This window comes from Cervus elaphus, chromosome X (genome assembly GCF_910594005.1).
Source record: "Cervus elaphus chromosome X, mCerEla1.1, whole genome shotgun sequence".
NCBI lineage: Eukaryota > Metazoa > Chordata > Mammalia > Artiodactyla > Cervidae > Cervus > Cervus elaphus.
In genome coordinates, this window is record NC_057848.1 from 105764912 (window position 1) to 105789288 (window position 24377).

At 37.0% G+C, this 24377-nt stretch overlaps 1 protein-coding gene across 2 annotated transcripts in view; it reads left to right on the forward strand.

The window, feature by feature from the left end:
* Nucleotides 1-24377, forward strand: part of MAGT1 (magnesium transporter 1) — a 47065-nt gene that overhangs the window by 15638 nt on the left and 7050 nt on the right. For both annotated transcript variants that reach the window (XM_043896345.1, XM_043896346.1), the window contains exons 3-8: nucleotides 3360-3477; nucleotides 13422-13562; nucleotides 14272-14412; nucleotides 14917-15006; nucleotides 15668-15731; nucleotides 23072-23146. In XM_043896345.1, coding sequence (XP_043752280.1) covers nucleotides 3360-3477; nucleotides 13422-13562; nucleotides 14272-14412; nucleotides 14917-15006; nucleotides 15668-15731; nucleotides 23072-23146 — 629 coding nt within the window. The remainder of the gene's footprint in view (nucleotides 1-3359; nucleotides 3478-13421; nucleotides 13563-14271; nucleotides 14413-14916; nucleotides 15007-15667; nucleotides 15732-23071; nucleotides 23147-24377) is intronic.

Sequence of the window (24377 nt, forward strand, 5' to 3'; positions counted from 1 at the left end):
AGCTCACCAGGCTCCCCTGTCCATGGGGATTCTCCAGGCAAGAATACTGGAGTGGGTTGCCATCCCCTTCTCACTAAAATATAATAGTATTACTCTTTTATAGTCTTTTTTTAAAGGTTTTGTTTATTTATTTATTTTGGCTGCACTGGGTCTTCATTGCAGCAGAGCAGCTTTTCTCTATTTGTGGTGTGCAGGCTTGGTAGCCCTGACGCATGTAGCATCTTAGTTCCTTGACCAGGGGTCGAACCTGCATCCCCTGCATTGGAAGGGAGATTCTCAAGCCCTGGACCACCAGGGAAGTCCCTAGTCTTTGTCCATATTAGTGGGGGAGGGACAAAAAGCAAGGATAAAGTATCATGGTAACCATCATAGAAATAACAGAAAATCTAAATTTCAAAAATTGATATCAAGTTATATAAATGCATGTCAATAGCATTGATGTAGTACTTGTGTGCTCTTGTTTTATGACAACAGTCCTAGAAGTTATGTAAAACAAATATTCTTTCATTTTTGGAAGAAACAGTTTCCAGTGTTTTAAATGGTATACCAAAAGCTAGGGATATTTATTAATACAATAATGGTAACTATATTCAAAATTTGGAATTACAGGAGAACTTTTTTAGAAAACAAAGATTCATGATGTAGAGGTATTTCTTTTTTCTAGATTATTTTGTAGTAATTTTAAACCTTAGAAATGGAGATTAATCTCAAACTTTCATCAAACAATGCTTATTTGATTTGATTTTACTGTTTCTGAATGCTTTTAGGAAAAAAGGTATTTCTTTAAACAAAAACATTATAGATAATTAAAAATAGTGGATACTAAAAAATAAAATAGCTTTTGCTTTTTGTTATTCGTTTACTTATATTTTTAAATCATATATGTGGTCTGGGAAATCACTTTAAATGAAATGATACAGCTACCTTGTGAAAAACTAGTAAAATCTTGGGAGGTTTTCCAAATTCTGATAGCCTGAACCCATGTGAAGGAACAGACGGCCTTCTTTCAGAATAGTGTGTTATGCTTCCCCAAGCTTTTATAACTCTTCTTAAAGATTTCCTCCCCAGAGGTAGGAGATAGGCCAGGTATTTGGTCCCAGAGTGCTGTTCTTCTTTTTCAGGGATGGGCTTATGCTGAATATAAATTAAAAGTAGGTAGAAGAAGGAAAAAGAGTAGTAAGTATTAACTATGAATAAACTTAAACTCTGCAGTTACTCATAATTCAGTCAGTTTACTCACTGGCAATCATGAGTATACAAAAATGTCAGAAAACAAAGTCCTTAATAATTATGCATTAAATGCAAATTAATGGAATTCTTCATGTTTTTAATAGTATCTTTTTACAAGACCAAATTTTAAATTAGCTCACATTTTCCTAAACTCATTCAAATAATTAAAATTAAGTAACAGTAATTTGTATAATACTATGTAGTTGGTGCTCTTAGGATGAGAAGTATAAGAGTGCTTGGTCCCAGAATGTTGTTCACTCCTATCATCTGGCTAGGGAGATGAGTTCCACATATGAAAATTTATCTGTCAGTATGACACAGTTTATGGTTAAGTACTAAATGAATTGTGTACATAATAAATGCTACAAAATTTCAGGAAGGACATATAACAGGAATGGTTAGGTTTGGCCTAATAGAGAAGGTAGGACTTAGGTAGAACTTGTACTGGGGCTAGACAGATGGATCAGATTTACATGGCGGTAGGATATTCTGTTTAGAAGCAATGATGTGTGGAAAGGTACAGAGATAGGAGTAAAGTGCTGGAATTAAGAGATCCTGTTTGAGATTGAGTAATACCAACCTAGACAGCATATTAGAAGGCAGAGACACTACTTTGCTAACAAAGGTCCGTCTAGTCAAGGCTGTGGTTTTTCCAGTAGTCATGTATGGATGTGAGAGTTGGACCATAAAGAAAGCTGAGTACCGAAGAATTGATGCTTTTGAATGGTGGTGTTGGAGAAGACTCTTGAGAGTCCCTTGGACTGCAAGGAGATCAAACCAGTCCATCCTAAAGAAAATCAGTCCTGAATATTCATTGAAAGGACAGATGCTGAAGCTGAAGCTCCAATACCTTGGCCACCTGATGCGAAGAACTGACTCATTTGAAAAGACCCTGATGCTGGGAAAGATTGAAGGTGGGAGGAGAAGGGGACGACAGAGGGTGAGATGGTTGTATGGCATCACCGACTCCGTGGACGTGAGTTTGAGTAAACTCTGGGAATTGGTGATGGACAGGGAGGCCTAGCATGCTGCAGTCCATGGGGTCACAAAGAGTTGGACATGACTGAGCGACTGAACTGACTGAAGGTTGTGTAAAAGCTAGATGCATTATTTGGAAATAGATGATAAAGAACCTTGAATAACCAATGAAAGAGCTTGGAGATTGTGTTCTGAAGGTAATAAAAAAGCAACAATGGTTTCTGAGAAGAGGAAGAGTACCAAGAAAGTGGTTATTTAGAAAGATTGATGTATATTGCAATGTTCAAGGATTGGAGGAGGAGAAAGTAGAGTTAAGAATTTTAATATCCAAATGTCAGATATTAAAGATTTAATTTTAGGTGACAGCAATGAAAATAAATGTGGAGGGATAGAATTAAAAGATAATCACATCCTGGAGAAGGAAATGGCTACGCACTCTGGTATCTTGCCTGGGAAATCTCATGGACAGAGGAGCCTGGTAGGCTACAGTCCATGGAGTCGCAAAGAGTCGGACATGACTTAGCGACTAAAACAACAAACAACAAATGGAAACTGTAGAATAAACTTTAAGGTTTACTTCACAATCATGTAAATTCCATTTTGAGGGGGAAAGCTATTTTCTTGTCTATTAGAATTCAGTGACAATATTTTTTCTTATACTGTTACTCATCTTTTCACTTAATTTAATATTATGATTCTTATTTATGAAGTGAAAATGTATGATACTATTAAATTCAAATTTAAGATAAACCAAAAAAAGATAATCACAGATGAAGAAATGTCAGATCTTAGAGCTAAAAGCATATGGGAAATCAGGGAAAAGTAAAATATGGCTTGAGTTTTCAACTAATCTCAATTCTTTGTCTTTGAACTCTTAGAAGTAATTTAGCCTATTAAAAATTGTAGCTAGATTTTTTTCCAGTGAATTTGGAAGGAGCTTTTTGATAAGAAACAGGCACAAAGTATGAAGCAGAGTCAGATAATCACTACTTCTTGTTGAAATCCCCAACTCTTGATATAAGATTTCTCTTATGCCAAAACAGTGGCTGTTTTCCAAGGTTTGTCCTAACCCTATCAACAGAGCCTGACTTGCACTAGATTGCTTTTAAAAATGTTTTATATGTTATCTTTACAAATCCAATTGCATCCAGGCAAGCTGATGAAGAATTCCAGATCCTTGCAAACTCCTGGCGATATTCCAGTGCATTTACCAACAGGATATTTTTTGCTATGGTGGATTTTGATGAAGGCTCTGATGTATTTCAGATGGTAAGCTATTTGGTTATTCTGTTAAATAGAAATAGGTAAACTATATATAATGTGGAATACCTCTTTTTCAATGACTGCAAGAAGTTAAATAGGACTTGTCTTATGTAAGATCTAGAGTAGTTAGTGAAATAAAAGCTGAAGTTAAGCTAAACGTGAAATATGTTGGTCAATACTAACTTATTAGAATGTGGAAATTGGGCAGAAATCATGTAAACTTTTGTATATTTTTTGGTGGTAAAATATAATTTGAAAAGTACCACTTTGTTTTTAAGTGAACAATTTATCAAGTAACTTTAATTCAGAACAAGAATCCCACTGTTGTGTAATACTGTAGTTCTTGGTAAGAGCTAGGTACCTGTCTTTAACCTCTTGCTGCTTGTCTTAGTGGAAAAGCTCCTTCTTGTTCAACACTTAACTTTTTCCTGTGCCCTGTATCCCATACCTACTGGCTGCACCAATCATGACCTCTCTTACCTGTTTTTTTTTTTTTAATTAAAACTGTTCTTTGAGGAGCTTAAGGTTCACAGCAAAATTGAGAGGTAGATACAAAGGTTTCCTGTTAGGTCTTATGCCCCTGCACATGAATAGCCTCTCCATTATCAACATCCCCCACCAGAGTGGTATGTTTGTTACAGTTGGTGAACCTCCATTAACACATCATAATCATTCAATGTGCATAGTTTATATTGTAGTTGACGCTTGGTCTTGTACATTCTGTTGATTTGGACAAATGTATAGTGAGATGTATCCATCAATATGTATTCATAAACAGTATTTTCACTGCCCTAAAATTCTCTATACTCTACTAATTCCTCCCTCCACACTAACCCTTGGTAATCACTGATCTTTTTGCTGTCTCCACAGTTTTGCCTTTTCCAGAATGTCATATACTTGGAATCATACAGTATGTAGACTTTTCAGATTGACTTCTTTCACTTAGTAATATGAATGTAAAGTTCCTCCATGTCTTTTCATGGCTTGATAGCTCATTTCTTTTAAGAGCTGAATAATTTCCCATTGTCTGGATATACCAGATTTTGTGTATTCATTCATGTACTGAAGAAATCTTGGTTACTTCCAAGCTTCAGCAGTTATGAATAAAACTGTTACAAACACCTGTATGCAGGTTTTTATGCAGACACAAGTTTTAACTCCTTTGCATAAATACCAAGGAGTACAATTGCTGGATCATATAGTATGTTAAGGGCTTCCCTTGTAGCTCAGTCGGTAAAGAATCTGCCTGCAGTGCAGGAGACCTGAGTTCCATTCCTGGGTTGGGAAGATCACCTGGAGAAGGAAATGGCAACCCACTCCACTATTCTTGCCTGGAGAATCCCATGGATAGAGGAGCCTGGCAGGTTACATACAATCTATGGGGTCGCAAGAGTCAGATACGACTAAGCAACTAAGCACAGCACACACATAGTATGTTAAGTTTTGTAAGAAACTTCCAGACCATCTTCCACATTTGCTGTACCATTTTGCATTCCCAAGAGCTGTGAACAAAAGTTCTGTTGCTCCACTTCCTCATTAGCACTTGGTGTTATCAGTGTTCTGCATTTTGACCATTCTAATCCCCAGGTAGCTCAGTGGTAAAGAGTTAACCTGCCAATGCAGAAAACGTGGGTTTGATTCTTGGGTCAGGAAGATCCCCTGAAGAAGGGAATGGCAACCCATTCTAGTATTCTTTCCTGGGAAATCCCAGGGACAGAGGAGCCAGACAGGCTGCAGTCTATGGGATTGCAAAGTCGGACACGACTTAGCAACTAAAACAACAGTTGTGTAGCAGTATCTCATTGTTGTAATCTGCATTTCTTTGATGACATATAATGTGGAGTATCTTTTCAACTGCCCATTTGCCATCTGTGTATCTTCCTTGGTGAAATGTCTGTTAAGGTCTTAGGCCTATATTTATTTATTTTTGGCTATGTTGGTTTTTCATTGCTAAACATGGGCTTTCTCCAGTTGCAGTGAGTGGGGGCTATTCTCTAGTTGTGGTGTACAGGCTTCTCATTGCAGTGGCTCCTGTTTTTGCAAAGCATGGAATCTAAGGTACTCAGGCTTCAGTAGTTGTGGCTGGAGGGCTCCAGAATGCAGGCTCAGTAGTTGTGGTGCACAGGGTTTGTTCTTCCATGACATGTGGAATCTTCTTGGGCCAGGCATCGAATCTCTATCCCCTGCTTTGGCAGGCGGATTCTTTACCACTGGACCACCAGAGAAGTACCCCATTTTTAAAATTGGGTTGTTTGATCTCCTTGTTGAGTTTTAAGTCTGTGCCTTGTCATCTCACTCTCTTAGTTTTTGTCTTTTGCACAGCAAAACTTTTAAATTTAATGAAGTACAACTTATCAGTTATTTCTATCATACATTGTGTCTTTGATATTATATCTAAAAATTCATCACTATATCTGATGTCATCTAGATTTTCTACTATGTTATCTCTTAGGAGCTTTATATTTTGTCTTTTACTAAGGCCTTTGATCCATTTTGAGTTATTTTCTTTCTTCTGTTTTTGACCATGCCTTGCAGCATGTGGGATCTTATTCCCCAACCAGGGATTCAACCCATGTCCCCTGCATTGGAAGTGCAGAGTCCTAATCACCAGACTGCCAGGGAAGTCCCATTTTGAGTTATTTTTTGTGAACAGGATAAGGTCTGTGTCTAGCTTTTGTGGGGTTTTTTTGTCTTTTTTTTTTTTGCTCATGGATACCTACTTATTTTAACACCATTTGTTAAAACTATACTTTATCCATGTAATTGCTTTTTCTCTTTTGTTGACAATCAGATGACTATATGTGGTTCTACTTCTGGGCTTTTTATTCTGTTCCTTTGGATACCACACTGTTTTGATTGTTGTTTTTCAGTTGCTAAGTCATATCTCACTCTTTGCGACCCCATGAACTGCAGCACACCACGCTTCTCTGTCTTCACTGTCTCCTGGAGTTTGCTCATTTCTGTCAGTCATTTCACTTATATATAGGCACATACACACATAAAATTGAATACATTGCTGCTATTATTTTGAACAAACTATTATATGTTAGTTAATTAAGAATAAGAAAAGCAAGTGTTTTTTTTTAAAAAACAAGTTTTTATTTTACCTTCACTTATTCCCTCTTCAGTCCTTCTTTTTCTTTATGTAGATTCAAGTTTCCAACCTACCTTATTTCCCTTCTCCCTAAAGAACTTTTAACATTTCTTGCAAGGGATTCCCTCAAGCTTTGTTTGTCTGAAAGTCTTTATTTCTCCTTCACTTTTTTTGGGAAGAAGTTTATTTTTAAAATTTTCAGCTGTGCTAGGTCTTCATTGCAGCACACAGGCTCTTTGTTGGGCATCTAGTTGCAGTGTGCGAGGGCTTCTCTAGTTGTGGCACATGGACTTTAGAGTGTGCAGGTTCAGTAGTTGGTGCACACAGGCTTAGTTGCCCCACAGCATGTGGGATCTTAGTTTCCCGACTAGGGATAGAACCTGGATCCCATGCATTGGAAGGTGGATTCTTAATCACTGGCCCACCAGGGAAGTCCCTGTCTTTCACTTTTGAAGAATAATTTCACAGGGTACATAATTCTTTATGTTGGTGGTATTTTTTTCTCTCAACACTTTAAATATTTCACTCCCCTTTCTTCCTGTTTGCATGGTTTCTGAAAAGAAGTTGGATGTAATTCTTATCTCTCTTACTTTATGGGCAAAGCATTTTATTCTTCTGATTTCTTTAAGAGTTTTTTCTTTATCTTTGATTTCTTTGAGTTAAATTATATGCATGGGTATAATGTTATTGGCATTTATCCACTTCTTATTCTTAGAGCTTTCTGAGTCTGTGATTTAGAGTCTGACGTTACTTTGGGAAATTTCTCAGTCATTAATATTTCTTCTGTTCCTTTCTCTTTCTTCTGGTATTCCCATTATGTATATTTTACACCTTTTGTATACCCACAGTCCCTGGATATTCTGTTTTGTTTTGTTTTTGTCATTGTTCTCTTTACTTTTCAGTTTTCAAGGATTCTATTGATAGATCCTCTAGCTCAGAGATTCCTCAGCCATGTCCTGTATACTGAGTCCATCAAAGACATTCTTCATTTCTGTTACAGTGGTTTTCATCTCTGGTATTTCTTTTTGGTTCTTTGTAGGATTTCCATCTCCCTACTTATGTTATTAATCTGTTTTTGCTTGCTGTCTACTTTATCCTTTAGCCCTAGGGTTGCTTGACAGCCCTTCTTAGAGTATACTTAACTTATGGACAGAGCCAGTATCTTGTAGCTATTAGTGCTAAGCACATACTAGATGTTCAAGTAAATGTCAGACGAGTGACTTAATGCTCCACTTTATGGTGTGTTATGTGCTGGTCACATTCTAGTCTCACACGGTGCCGTAAATCAAAATCAGTGTGTTCATAAAACATACTGCAACCTAAAAGATTAGTGCATTTAGGCTTTTTTAGACCAAAGGAAACAATTTTTAGAGTTTCAGAAATTGCTTTCTCATTCTCTACTGTTGAAGCAAGGATTGTTTTGGAAATTAAAAATTGTAATTTCAATTATTTTACCAAGATACACATAAAGTTTTCTTCTACATCAAATACCTTTTAAAATCAGTGTCCATTTTAGAGCTATATTTAGAGTTAGTGGTATAAGGATGGTAGTGTATCCATCTGTGGAATAAATTCAAATCTTTCTCCAAAGAATGTTATGTGCCACAGCATACAAGGGCCATGCGTGGATAAAAAGTGATAACCTACCAAAAACCGTACATCTTATTTTGGCTCTTTAACATCTAAGGATTGTCAAAGCCTATAAGAAATTAAAAAAGAATTTATAAGAAATTAAAAACAAATTTTAATTGTGAGAAAGTATGTGTGTGTGCATGCTAAGTTGCTTCAGTCGTGTCTGGCTCTTTGTGATCCTGTGGACTGTAGCCATTAAGCTCCTCTGTCCACGGGATTCACCAGGCAAGAATACTGGAGTGGGTTGCCATGTCCTCCTCCAGGGGATCTTCCCGACCCAGAGATTGAACCTGCGTCTCTTGTATCTCTGGTATTGGCAGGCAGGTTCTTTACCACTAGTGCATCTTAACCATTCTTGAATGTAGCTCAGTAGTGTAAGTACAGTCACATTTCTGTATAACCAATCTCCAGAACTCTTTTCACCTTGTACAATGAAACTGAAACTCTTTACACATCAAATAACTCTTATTCCCTCTTCCCCCAGCCCTTGGCAACTATCATTCTGCTTTCTATCGCAGTGAATTTGAGTGTTGTCAGTACCTCATATAGGTGGAATCATACATACTTGTCTTTTTGTGACTGTGTTATTTAACTTAGTGTACTGTCCTCGAAGTTGATCCATGTTGCATGCATCCAAATTTTCTTGCTTTTGGGACTTCCCTGGTGTGTCCCAGGGACTTTCCCAGTGGCTAAGACTCCATGCCCCCAATGCAGGGAGACTGAGTTTGATCCCTGGTAGGTGAAGTAGATCTCACCTGCCGCAACTAAAACTCAGAGCAGCCAAGTAAATAAATAAATATTAAAAAAAATTTTTTCCTTGCTTTGAAAGGCTGAATAATGTTACATTGTATGCATATACCACATTTGATTTATTCATTCATCTGTTGATGGACACTAAGGTTGCTTCCACCTTTTGGCTATTATTAATAATGCTGCTATCAACATAGGTATGCAGATATCTCTTCAAGACCCTGCTTTTAGTTCTTTTAAATTTAAACCCACAAGTGGAATTCCTAGATCATATGGTAGTTCTATTTTTCATTTTTGTAGTAACATTCATATTGTTTTCCATAGCAGCTGCACCATTTTGCATTATTTTTTATTTTTTGATGGTTGTTATCCTAATGAGTGTGAGATGGTGTCTCATTGTGGTTTTGATTTGTAATTCTTTAATGATTAGATGTAGAACATCTTTTCATGTGCTTATTGGCAATTTGTATATCTTTTTTGAGAAATGTCTATCCATATCCTTTGCCCAAATTTTAAAAAAAATTTATTTATTTATTTTTAGTTATGATGGGTCTTCATTGCTTTGTGTGGGCTTTCTCTAGTTGCAGTGAATGGGGGCTACTCTTTGTTGTCATGTGTGCATTTCTCATTGTGGTGCTTCTCGTTGCAGAGCACAGGCTCTAGGCACACAGGCTTTAGTAGTTGTAGCACATGGGCTCAGTAGTTGTGGCTCCCCGGTTCTAGAGCACTGGCTCAATAGTTTTGGCTCATGGGCTTAGTTGCTCCGTGGCATGTGGAACTTCCCAGACCAGGGATCAAACCTGTGTTCCTTGCATTACAAGGCAATTTCTTATCTACTGTGCCACCAGGGCAGTTCCTTTGCCCAACTTTTTTTTTCCTGTGCCCAATTTTTAATGTGTGTTTTTTAGTTGTAGGAGTTCTTTATGTTGTCTCAATATTAGCCCCTTATCAGATATATTATTTTTTTCCCATTGCTTTTTCACTGTTGATTGTGTCTATAGACTACAAGATACTTTTAAAGAGCTGATTGATTTGGTGTAAAGATGTTATATTAGTAATCATGGAAATACAAATTATAATAATGGTGTTATTATATAAATTATATATTATATAAATGTTGTTATATGATTATATGTATTATATAAGTTAAATTATATATATTATATACATTATTACAATATTTACCCATTAGATCAACTTTTGGCAAGAATGTGAGGAAACATACCTTCCTGTGTTGGTGGGTAGGAGTGTAAATTGGTACAGCCACTTTTGAAGGCATGTTGGCTCTATCCATCTTCATTTAAAATGTTTCTACTCTCTGAACTAATTATTCCATTTCTAGAGAAACATTCTCACATATATACAGGAAAATATGTACGTGACTATTTCTTTTTTTTTGGTGATTATTTCTTAAAACATCCTTTTTAATTGGGAAAAAAGGAAAAAACTAAATTGCCAACAATAGCATAATTACTTAATAAACTATGAGAGCATATATATATATATATCAACCTCAACATATATATATATGTATATATGTATATATGCTATGCTTAGTCACGCAGTCATGTCCAACTCTTTGTGACCCCATGGACTGTAGCCCTCCAGGCTCCCCTGTCCATGGGGATTCTCCAGGCAAGAATATTAGAGTGGATTGCTATGCCCTCCTTCAGGGGATCTTCCCAACCCAGGGATTGAACCTAGGTTTCCCGCATTGCAGGCGGATCCTTTACCATCTGAGCCACCCATATATATATGGCACTTCCCTGGTGCTCCATAACACATACTATTATGGATAGATCTCTCAAACATGGTTGAATAAAAAAAGCAAAATGAAATGCAGAATATTTGTTAATATGATACCATTTTTGTTAAATAAGGCAGACACAAAACAATATTATGTTTTCTGTTGGTATATGCACATGTATGTGAATAAATTCAGAAAGGTCTATAAATGGTAATAGTGGCTAGCAGAATGGACTGGAGTTGGTCTGTATAACCCTGTAATTTTTTGTTTTTAATTTCATATAGGAAATGGATTTCATGTATTACATATGTCTTTTAGACACATAGGTATATATGTATATTTTAAATCCAAAGGTGGTATAGTAGTCGCTGCTTATCCACAGGGGATACATTCTAAGACTCTGAAACTGCAAATAGTACTCAACCCTATATGTAACTATATTTTTTCCTATACATACATATGTACATACCTACCTATGATAAAATTTAACTTATAAATTAGGCACAGTAAGAGTAGCAATAATAATAACAAAATAGAAGAATTAAAACAATATAGGCTCAGATGGTAAAGAAGGTGCCTGCAATGCAAGAGACCCAGGTTTGATCCCTTGGTTGGGAAAACCCCCTGGAGAAGGGAATGACAACCTACTCCAGTATTCTTGCCTGGGAAATCCCATGGACGGAGGAGCCTGATGGTCTACAGTCCATGGAGTCGTAAAGAGTCTGGATGACTGAGCGACTAACAGATTCACTGTAATGAAAGTTATGTGAGTGTGGTCTCTCTCACAATATCTTATTATACAAATTTATCTTTTCTATCTTGATTAAGCACTTACCACTTACTGTAATTTTTGCAGTGGAACAGCAAAGTTAGCACAGATTTCTTTTCCTTTACAATTTCACGAATATAGCAACCTCAGCAAGTGATTTTTTTTTTCTGTCCTTATTGAGAGCTTTCACCTTTCCACTTAAAGGAAGCACTTTATGGCTTCTCTTTGGTATATCTGAATTGCCAACATCACTATTCTTGTGTTTTGGGGCATTATTAAGTAAAATAAGGGTTACTTGAATACAAGCATTGTGATATCACAACAGTTGATCTGAAAACCAAGACAGCTACTAAGTGACTAATGGGTGGGATATGCTGGACAAAGGGATCATTCACATCCTGGGTAAGATGGTGAGAGATTTCATCACACTGCTCAGAACGGCTGCAATTTAAAAATTTTGAATTGTTTATTTCTGGAATTCTCCATTTAGTATTTTTAGACTGCAGTTGACCACGGGTAACTTAAACTTTAGAAAGTGAAACTGTGGACAAGTGAGGACTACCATATAAATAGACAACTATTGAAGAGTTTGGCCTAAAATTTGGGAAGCACTTTGGCGGCATGAACACCACTCAGGGTCTGGTGCTTAGTTTTGTGGACTCAAACTGAATTTTTAACAGCATAGCCAGAATTTATCTAGCTCTGCAGACTTTGTGTACACTCGCCAAACCATAAAAATCTATGGACATTGGTAACCAAAGAGCTAATTTTTAAATTCACTAATTCAGCATCTTTTACTGCCCAGAAGCCAAATTAATCATATACCTAATCAGTATACCCTCTCCCCTTATAGGAAAGTCTAAAAAAACTACTTTTAGAAGGGTTACTCTTAAGTATAGAATAAAAGCAAGGGAGTGGGTTATTTTATTGGTTGATGTCTTTAAGTTATAGTTATTTTATAGAAGCCAATCTCTGTTAAAGGGTTACCTGCTGAGGGTACCTGAATGCTTGCATCTGTTGGTGAACATCTTTTCCCTGTTAACATTTTCTATTTTCTACAAGTATTATCACATCAGGAAAGATACAATGCAAATGAGTAGGTCATAGATTCTTTACCTTAGCAATTCCAGTGTTATCTTAAGAATACCATGGTCTCATGACAGAGAAATGTTATGCTTATCACTAAATACTTATGAACCTTTTAGAATTGACTATTTCTGCCAATTGGCTACCATTTTGTATTGGTTTTCCCTGCAATAGAGCACTCTCTTACCCCAATCTTGTTTCCTCCACATTGAGAATGTGCTCTATTTGAAGCTTACCTAAGCTGCTGCTGCTGCTGCTAAGTCGCTTCAGTCGTGTCTAACTCTGTGCGACCCCATAGACAGCAGCCCACCAGGCATCCCCGTCCCTGGGATTCTCCAGGCAAGAACACTGGAGTGGGTTGCCATTTCCTTCTCCAATGCATGAAAGTGAAAAGTGAAAGTGAAGTCGCTCAGTCGTGTCCGACTCTTTGCGACCCCACGGACTGCAGCCTACCAGGCTTCTCCGTCCGTGGGATTTTCCAGGCAAGAGTACTGGAGTGGGGTGCCATTGCCTTCTCCTCTTACCTAAGCTACATGAGACAATTTTAGTTCTCATAAATGTATTCTTTTTTGCATAATCTCTGAACAGATTAAAGTAATTGTGGTATGGGAAATTTTCCATTTTAAGGGAGTAAAATGTAGGTTTCTTAGCTAGGAATTTATATTTTGTCAGTAAAGTGTACTAGTTAAGGTCACAAGCAGCCTTGGGTTTGACTCTTGGCTCCATCACTTACCACTTTCCTTAGATGAATCACTTAACCCACCTAAACCTGGGCTTATTTGTCTTTGTAAAATGCCCAAATTTCAAGATATTTGCTGTTAAGATTATTTTTTTGGTAATTTGTATTCTCATGGAATCTACTTTTTGTTCAGCTAAACATGAATTCAGCTCCAACTTTCATCAACTTTCCTGCAAAAGGGAAGCCAAAACGGGGTGATACATATGAGTTGCAGGTGCGTGGATTTTCAGCTGAGCAGATTGCCCGGTGGATTGCTGACAGAACTGATGTCAATGTAAGTTTCCTTGCTTTGTAGAAAGTTACTTTGTCATTATCCACTTATTCTTCTGGGAGGTCCTAATTGGTCTCGTCCTCATATCACTGAGATGGTGATAGTTTGTCAGTCCCTTTATAAGTAGCATTTAACAGAATCATCCTGATGAAAGAGTGATGTTAAAACATCCTCTATTACTTAGTCATCTCAGCATGGAAACCACTCTTTCATCCTTATTAAATCCATGGTGTATCTAGTTGTACTTGGCAAATACTTCTTAATCTAAAAGATGTATATGTGTGCTCAGTCGCTTCAGTCGTGTCCAACTCTTTGCAACACCATGGACTGTAGCCCGCCAGGCTCCCCTGCCCATGGGATTCTCCAGGCGGGAATACTGGAGTGGGTTGCTGTTTCCTCCTCCAGGGGATCTTTACAACCCAGGGTTCAAACCCTTGTCTCCTGCATCTCCTGCCTTGGCAGGTGGATTCTTTACCACTAGCGCCACCTGGGAAGTCCCTAAAAGATGTTATGTTGTGGTTAAAAAGAATATTGCATCCATACCATTTTAGGATACATTGTAGGCTATTTTAATAAGGATGAAAAGAAAAAGTATGATTTTTCGTGAAAGTAACCACACTAATTTTGATTGTTTTCATTTCAAATTATTTTCATCTATATACTTAATGAATAAATTTCATACTTTAAAATGTTTTTCTCTCCTTTCCATTAGATTAGAGTAATTAGACCCCCAAATTATGCTGGTCCCCTTATGTTGGGATTGCTTTTGGCTGTTATTGGTGGACTTGTGTATCTTCGAAGGAGCAATATGGAATTTCTCTTTAATAAAACTGGATGGGCTTTTGCGGCTCTGGTGAGTGAATGTTGGAAAAAAATTGTTTAGATAAAACTCCCAATATTACATTGTTAGGTGGCATTTTGTTTATTTCTTACCCGTGGAAAAAGATTTTATGTATTGATATTTTTATTTTATACCTTAAAATCAGTTTGTTTCCTCCATTATCTCATTAGGATGGCAAGAACTTGAAGGAACTCCTTGTATCTAGTTTTTATTCAACCTGAAAGACTGTCACCCCTATGAAAATCTCCATTTTTTAAACCATTCTTCTAAAAGGCTTTTCAGTATTCAATTTTAAACTTGTATCAGTTTAGTTATAATTTTGAAACAGTGCTTTCCTTTCAAAGTAAATATTGATTCTTGTGATCCTTATGATGAAATATAAGCTTTTTGTCATTTATCTGGAAAATTTTTTTTCATATATTACTTGAGAGTATATACTTTTCATATACCTGTTAATCTAATTAAAATGGGACCATACCATATTATATGAGTATTTCGTTACTTTTTGTTTCCTAGTGTTTTGTGCTTGCTATGACATCTGGTCAAATGTGGAACCATATAAGAGGACCACCGTATGCTCATAAGAATCCCCACACGGGTCATGTGGTAAGGGAAGTCCAGGATTTCTTTACATTATATACCAAAGTTAACCTTAATGATTAATATCCTGTGAGATCAGTGCTAGTATATGAAGGAACTAGATTTAGTTTTGACTTTTCAATCGCTCTGTATTAATGAATTTTGATTGCTAAAAAGACTGTGCCATACTCTTAAACAGGGGAAGTTTTTTTTTTTATCCCTTTTGGTGAGTTCTTTTGAGTAAGCTGGCTAAGAGTGAAAGTCAGTCTTCAGCTAAATAGAATAATTGATCAAGTACTTGACCATTTACTGTTTCTAGGCACTGTGCTAGGTATTATTAGATACAGTGATAAGAAAAATGTAGTCCCTGTTTTCATGGAGTTTATATTATTTTACCTCATGGTCTTGTACACTAAAATACTAGTTTTCTCATATATTCTGTTGTGGAAAATGTAGTATAAGTATAGTGAATAAGTACAAATATATATAAGTATGAGTAAATAATAAATAACACAGAGATAGGTTTTATTTTAGTCAAACTTTTTACTGGTGAATTCTACAGATCCAATGTTTACATACATCAGATGAATTAATAATTTCATAGTGTTTAAAAATAGCCAATTTTAGGATTATATTACCAAATTTTAACATTTATTTAAAGATTAAATTTTGTCTTTTTTTCCCCCAGAATTATATCCATGGAAGCAGCCAAGCTCAATTTGTAGCTGAAACACACATTGTTCTTCTGTTCAGTATCCTCTTTATAATAAGTTCTTGGTGCCACATTTACTTTGTCTATTTTCTCACTTTCCAGTATTTTCTCTGTAGCATTTGGTTGAGGCTGCTGTCTTATTAATGCAAGTCATAATATCTTTGGAATTATATTACTGTGTCACTTGCCCTAGCCCAATCAACTGAAGACCTCTAGGGACAAACCTGCAGTCTGATAAAGCCAAGTTTATTGGATCATTGCTACAAGGGAGACTATAAATCAGAGGAATCATGGGATTTCTTACCTAAGGAAAGATAGAGTTATAGGACTTAGGGAAAGATGGTGCTTAGATGAAATGTAAATGAAGCAATGTTTTGATGAGCTCAAAGCAAAGCCAGGCTAAGTGTAAAGGGGTCAGTGTCAAGTCTGGATTGAGGTGGATCCAGGATTTTGTTTCCTGGAAACTACAAAGTTCAGATAAATGTACACTTTGTTTTCAGAAACTCCTTTTTTTTTCATTTATTTTTATTAGTTGGAGGCTAATTACTTTACAGTATTGTAGTGGTTTTTGCCATACATTGACATGAATCAGCCATGGTTTTACATGTGTTCCCCATCCTGATCCCCCCTTCCACCTCCCTTCCCATCCCATCCCTCTGGGTCTTCCCAGTACACCAGCCCTGAGCACTTGTCTCATGCATCCAACCTGGGCTGGTGATCTGTGAAACTCCTTTTTTGAAGCTCTGTCACTTTGGTTCTGAATTGAGGCTACTTAGAAATTGTACTTGTAGATCGCGTGACTTAAATCCTCCAGGTAAGAATGGAATATTTCCTTCTTACTGATGTAGTTCAAATCAGTTTATGATTTTAGATTACAGTGTTCCTCATTGAGTAGGAAAGCAGTAGTTACTCAAAGATGGAGTTTGTTTTGACATTTACAGCTGCAGCGTGTCCTAGGGAGAAATATTATTTCCCGTGAATTATGCAGCTACTTTATATGTGTGTTTTCCCGTCCTCTGTCCCATAGGACAGATTTTTACTTTCTCACATCTGAAAATAGATGTCTCTGTAAGCTGCAAGGGTAGATAACAGTGATATCAGATAGGTAAGAGTATACATTTCTTAGTATTACTGAACATAGTTTACCTACCTGATTGCGTAAGCAGTGACTCTGTGAAATAGATCAACAAGGTGAACAGATGTAATGTTCTTTTAAGTTGTGCAAACAGGTAAGGGGTCCTGGTATTGACATATTGGAATCAGTTGTAGCCCAGACGGTTAGAGAATCTGCCCAGTGACTTGATGGTAATGTCATTTGCCCTGCTTTGTGTCATCTGGATGATTTAGAGGAATTCCGTTTTTTGTAGTTATAGACATACTTTTCATATAGTTTAGTTTTTTAGTGTATTATAAGCATTTAATAAATTGCGTATGGCCTTCATAGTTATGAAATGCATGAGAATTACAGAAAAATAAGAAAATGTAAGCAAGGAAAAGGAAAATAGTCACCACTATCAAATGTCCTCCAGGGGATCTTCCCAACCCAGGAATCAAACCCAGGTCTCTCGCATTATGGGCAGATTCTTTACTATCTGAGCCACCAGGAAAGTCCATAATGGATATATCATAATTCAGTTATTCTCTATTGGTGAATATTGCAAAAAATGTTTTCTTGCACATAAAAATAACTGATGGACTTCCCTGGCAGTTCAGTGGTTAAGACTCTATGCTTCCATTGCAGGGGGCACAGGCTCAATCCCTGACCAGGAAACTAAGATCCTACATGCCTCACAGCACAGCCACCCCCCAATAGAGGGTAGGGAAATACATATGTGCCAGAAATACATATGTACTCTGCTATCCCTGGCAAGTCCTAATTATTGTTATGTATTATTTTTTTAAACTGCTATTTCAGTAGGAAAAGAAATTGTTTAAATATAGTTTGGACAATAATAATCAAAGTAACTTAAACATTTCTTCAGAATTCTATAATTATGTTTAATTTTATACACATATCTTTGTCTTTATCATCTATGATACACTTTATTTTACTGGCTCTTTTATTTTTATTTTTTATTGAGGTATCATTGATTTACAAAATTGTGTTGGTTTCAGGTATACAGATAGTGATCCAGGTTTTTTTAGGTTATATTCCATTATAGGTTATTACAGGATTTTGAATATAATTCCCTGTGCTATATAGTAAATACTTGTTGCTTATCTATTTTATATATAGTAGCTTGTATTTGTTAATCCCATACCCCTAATTTGTCCTTCCCTCCCTCTTCCCTTTCATAGTCAAGTTTGTTTTCTATGCCTATGAGCCTGTTTCTGTTTCATACATGGATTTATATATATATTATGTACCATGCTCATGCTTAGTTGCTCAGTCATTTGTGACTCTTTTTGCGACCCCACGGACTATAGTCCATCAGGCTCCTCTGTCCATGGGATTCTCCAGGCAGGAATACTGGATTGGGTAGCCATTCCCTTCTCCAGAGGATCATCTTGATCCAGAGATCGAACCTGGATCTCCTGCATTGCAGGCAGATTCTTTACTATCTGAGCCACCAGGGAAGCCCTTTATATATATATATATATATATATATATATATATATATATTCATATATGTGCATATACTCCCTTCCCCCACATTTTGTGATTTTGATGTCGTGTTTTACATCTTCATGCTTATCATTTTACTGTTCATTGTAGTTATAATCACTTTTACAATTTTTAAATTGTTTTTTAAATCCATATACTGGTTTATTTAAGTGATCTTAAATCCTTCTATATATTTGCCTTTCCTAATGTGATTTTTTTCCCTTTCCCATATATACTTGCTTCTTTTCTATTTAGAGAAGACATGTCAATATTTCTTTTAGGGTAGGTTTAGTATTGCTGAATTCTTTTAGTTTTCACTTGTCTGAGAAATTGTTTCTCTCTCCTTCCATTCTAAATGATAATCTTGCTGACTATTGTACCCTAGGTTTCAGGTTTTTCCTTCACAGGACTTTGAATATATCATGCCACTCCCTTCTAGCAGTGTTTCTACAAAGAAATCAGCTAATAGCCTTATTGGCATTCTCTTGTAACTGACTCTTTTTTCCCCTCTTGCTGCCTTTAGAATCCTCTCTTTATCTAGTTCCTTGTTGTAATGATCTGCATGATCCATCATCTTTCTTAAATCAGTTCTTTTTATTACCACCTTTTTGAACTCAGGGTCTAGTAGACTGGTGAGCTCTATTTCATTGTTTTTTCTTTCAGGGGATTTCCCTTGTTCTTTAATTGGAAGTAGTTCCTCTGCCTTTGTGTTTTTGTGGTTTTTTGTTTTTTTGGTTTTTTTTGGCCTCACTTGCTGTATGCAGGATCTTAGTTCCCTGGCTAGGGATCAAACCTGTGCCCCCTGCAGTAGAAATTTGAAGTCTTAACCACTGGACTGCCAGGGAAGTCCCTGCCTTTTCATTTTACTTACCTTTCTCTGTCTCTATGACTTCAGGAGAAAAAATTATCTACTGTGATTTTAAAGGGGTGTTTTTAAGTGGGAGCATCCCTGTATAGACTGTGTATGTCCAGTGTTTCTGCTGCAAGGTAGTTTTGGTATGGAAGCCAGCCACGTCTTCCCTCAGGGTGTGCTGGCCATTGTCCCCTTGATAGGGGATGTGATTGGTGTTGGAGTATCTGGAGCCTGGCTAGACTGAGGCGGAGCTTCCTCTCTGCTCTGTTGTTGTCACTGTCCTGTCAGGGATAGGGTCTGCTCCTCAGTTGTTGGAGTAGAAGCCCTGAAGGTCAATCAGGCTCTACTGCCCTTGAATGCATGCCCTGCCCCAAAAGAGGTGATTGCTGAAGCAAGTGAGGCCTGTGCAGTCACAGAGGACTTATATGCTGTCTGTGTAAGTGTCTGTGGTTCCAGTCAGAAGCAGCACAAGGTTGCGTCCCTTTGTTGTGTTTGTCCCAGATCTAGGGCAAGGCTGTGGTGAGGAATAGGCTGAGGATTGGGGCCTTGTGGCAGCAGGAATTGAGATGGCTGCACTGCCACAAGAGATCTGGGCTGCCTCTGTGGCAGTCGTCTCCCAGGACCTGTCTGTCTCAGATCAAGGGCTAAGCTGGGGTGTGGAGTGGATGGAGGCTGAGCGCAGCTGGGATAGAACCACTGTGTACACCCAGACCACACCCCAGGCCCTCCAGTCTGTCCTACATGAGTCCTGTCCCTGAGTCTCTCTGCCTGGTATTTCAGCACTTAGCTGCTGCCTATTTTTGTAGTACCACCCCAGGCAAGCTGATATATCTCTGTATAGTTAGGCCGAGTCTTTCCCCAGATCTCACGCCAGGCTGTGGTGTGGAGTGAGCACAGCCAGCGTCTCCTCCGCCCCTTCAGTTTGGAGTTGTGGTGAGGTGACAGCCAGCAGTGCAAGGCTCTGTCCGCTCTGCCATCATGTGTGTGCTCCTTGCAGGTAGAGTCTAGGCTCCTCTCGCCCTTTTGTCTGTCCCAGTGGATTTCCTAGAAGGCAAGGACTGGGATACTCAGATTGTGGCTCCACGTGATCACTCCCCACAGTGAGGATCTGCCTTTGTGGACCTTCTCTTCCTTACAGATCCCTCTGAGATGGGTAGGTCCTAAGCTGACCCTTTGCTGGTTACATGGAGATCTTTCTTGCAGTTTTGGTTGTATAGGATTTCTTCTACCAGTATCCAGTTAGTTTTCCATGAGAATTATTCCAGTATAGATGGTTTTTTGGCATGTGTGTTGGGGAGAGGTGAGCTCTACATTCTCCTTCCTACTCTGCCACCTGTACCACAAATCTATTAGCTTGTTTAATAGCCTAGTTCCTGTTTGTTATGTAATAACATCTTCTCTATTTTCTATTCAGTTCTCTCAGGGTAAGATGATTATGTAAGTATTTATTGTTTGTATCCCCTACTAGAGTGTAAACTTGTTCAAGGAATGGTCTATATTTCCTCTAACTTTGTAACTCCAACTAATAGTGCCTGCCTATAATAGACAGTGTTAGTAAAAGTTTAAAGAGTCTATAAATGAAATAAAGCAATACATATGGAAGTGCATCATAGCTCTTGATAGCTAAGAACAATAGCACACAAGGACCTTGATGGTATAGTGTAAGATGGAAAGCTCTAGACCATGATACAGAAGCAAACCAGTCCAAAAACAAGTCTCGACCATTAATCAGAGTATCTATAGCCAGAGCCTTTAGAAATGATCAATCTTCATGTATGTGTGTGTATTAGTCACTCACTTGTGTCCAACTCTTTGTGATGCCCACCAGGCTCCTCTGTCCATGGGGATTCTCCAGGTAAGAATACTGGAGTGGGTTGTCATGCCCTCCTCCAGGGGATCTTCCCAACCCAGGGATCAAACTCAGGTCTCCCACATTACAGGCAGATTCTTTACCAGCTGAGCCACCAGGGAAGCCCAAGAATACTGCACTGGGTAGCTTATCCCTTCTCCAGGCCATCTTCCCAACCCAGGAATCGACCTGGGGTCTCCTGCATTGCAGGCAGATTCTTAACCAGCTGAGCTACCAGGGAAGCCCATCTTTATGCATACCTGCATATAGGTATGCAGAGGTGTATAATATACAGAATCCTAGTAAGGTGTATAATAAAGAATCCTAGTAAGGAAAAGAAAATCACTGGAGAAAACAACTTAGCTAAGCAACAAAACCATGAATGAGTATCATCCCTAAAAAGAGACTATTAAAAAGAGTGTGTAAAATGGTAATGAAAGGATGAACAGACCAATTTAGAGCCAATTATAACTTCAGGCCTTATCTGAACACCTATTTTTCCCTTTCTGCTTAATTTTACCCACATGAGATAGCATACAATGTGCATGTGTATATGAATAATTAATATGAGCATTTTAAATTAATCTTTGTATTCACCAAACTGCAGGGTGAATCTCTCTTTTCTACTTGAACACATTCTATTTTGTTTCAGAATTTTATTTTTCTTATTTTACTGTTCAACCAAGCCACGTACTACCTATTTGCAAGAGTATGTCTATTTTGTATTTATGTAGCTTCTATATTTGGAGAAGGCAGTGGCAACCCACTCCAGTTCTCTTGCCTGGAAAATCCCTTGGACGGAGGAGCCTGGTAGGCTGCAGTCCATGGGGTCGCAAAGAGTTGGACACGACTGAGCGACTTCACTTTCACTTTTCACTTTCATGCACTGGAGAAGGAAATGGCAACCCACTCCAGTGTTCTTGCCTGGAGAATCCCAGGGACAGGGGAGCCTGGTGGGCTGCTGGCTATGGGGTCGCACAGAGTCGGACACAACTGACGTGACTTAGCAGCAGCAGTAGCAGCTTCTATATTAAGCTGAATAAAAGTGAAGTCATGGCTCATAGGATATTCTTTTTTTTTTTTAAAATAGGACAATTTAAGTAGTTTAGTAGTAATTTGTGCTTTGAGGTTAATTGTTGAAATTCTAAAAAATATTTGCTAAGTTATTTCTCAAATAAAAGTTAGTTGCTGTTCTCTCTAAATGGTGTACATTTCAAATGTGTTCTTTTTTGGCAAGTAGTTGAAATATTCAAAATGGCTACTTAATTTATTTTAATGTATACAAAATTGACTCAGTAGTTGGAAGAATGTTTCAAGTTTATTTCAAAGTACAATTTTAGAGGAAAACTCATGTTTTATCTATAAGTTATAGTGGGACATTTGTTTAAAATATCAGTTTATTTGTACAAATGAAGTAATTTTCTAACCTTAACTTTTTATTATATCTTCACAGTAAATAATTGTCATACTATATAGGCACACAATTACTTGGTTATGGGGAGGATAAATTGGAAGATTGGGATTGGCATATACACAATACTATATATGAAATAGATAATAGGGACCTACTGTATAGCACTGTATGGGCTTCCTGGTGGCTCAGCTGGTAAAGAATCTGCCTGCAATAAAAGGAGGCCTGGGTTTGATCTCTGGGTTGGGAAGATCCCCTGGAGAAGGGAAAGGCTACCCACTCCAGTATTCTGGCCTGGAGAATTCCATGGATTATATAGTCCACAGGGACACAAAGAGGTGGACATGACTGAAGGACTTTCACTTTCACTGTATAGCACAGAGAGCTCTACTCAATGCCCTGTAGTGGCATGGCCTATATGGGAAAAAAGAATCTAAAAAAGAGTGGATATATGTGTAACAGATTCACTTTGCTGCACACCTGAAACTAACACAACATTGTAAATCAGTTCTACCTGAATACAATTTTTTAAATGATTACTTAGTTATGATTTTTGTAATTGAATTGAAGGTTTATGTATTTATTCATTCTATATTATTCTAGGAATATTAAAGTTTGTGTTATTTCTCTCTGTGAATTTCTCCTTAAACAATTTTTCTAAGATGGTGGGGTTACCTTAGGAATGGTGCTTTTATGTGAAGCTGCTACATCTGACATGGATATTGGAAAGCGGAAGAGTAAGTCATATCATATGCCAAGATGTGGCAGTTCTGCCTTTATACAGAAAAAAGGAATGTCCTCTTAATCATTTCTCCTCTTATATTATTTTACTTTACTATTATAAAAGTAATATGTTCTCATTGTAGAAAATGTTGGGGGAAATAAGAGAATGAAACATTTGGAGGGAGAGTAACCCATTATTCCACCATTGAAAAGTTAATAATTTTAACATTGTAGTACAAGTTTCTTCCATTTCTAAAAACATCTTTTCAACTGTATGTATAATATTTTGAATCTTATACCCCCCTTTTTAATTGGAGTTAAAATTTTTCACTAATATTTTCCCACACATAATTTTTAATTTATTATTTATGCTATTTATTTAACCATTCTGATTTTGTTAAACATTTAGTTTTTTCCTTTCATTATAATGAATAGTTATTTAGTGACTATTATGGTATAAATTAAACTTTATCCCCTTTTCATATTAATTCCTTAAAGTAGTATGACTGTGTGGTCCTGTGTATGAGTATTTTCAGTTATCTTGATGTTTTAAGCTGATGATGCAAATTTTTTACCCAAATGTTTAATAGTTTAGATTCCTACCAGTGGCATTTCAGTATGCTTGTTTTCACTGTAACTTTTTATCAACATTAGAGAACTTTATTAAAAATATGTATGTAAGTGTGTATTTGCTAATCAGATAAAGGGGAAATGTTATATTATTTTGTACTTCTTTGTTTATTATTGTAGTTGAATATTTTCTTAGATGTTTATTAGCTGTTTTGTTTTCCTTTGTCTAAAATACCTTTTTTACATTTGCCATTTATGTATTAGAATGTTACACTTTTTCCTATTGGTTTGCATGGACTTTTTATTTATTAGAATATTCACATGCTGATATTTGTTACAAAGAAATGCTAACAATGTAATTTACTTAACATGAAATCAGTTTGAGTTTTTATTTTATGGTTAAAGAGTTAAATGTCATCAAAATTAACCTAGGTTAATAAATCTATCTACTTTTTCCTTCTAGAAAAAAGATGATACTGGATTTTAAATTTGGAAGATAATTTTTTTGTTGAAATGAATTTTTACATATTAAAAAAATAGAGCTAATTAGCAATTTTTCATCCAGTCAATATACAACCTTTAATTCCTGACTTTTGAAAAAATGCCTGTTTCAGTATTCATTTTTGGGGAAAGGCCATCTGGGTACTACTGTAATGCTGGGATGAATTTAAGTTG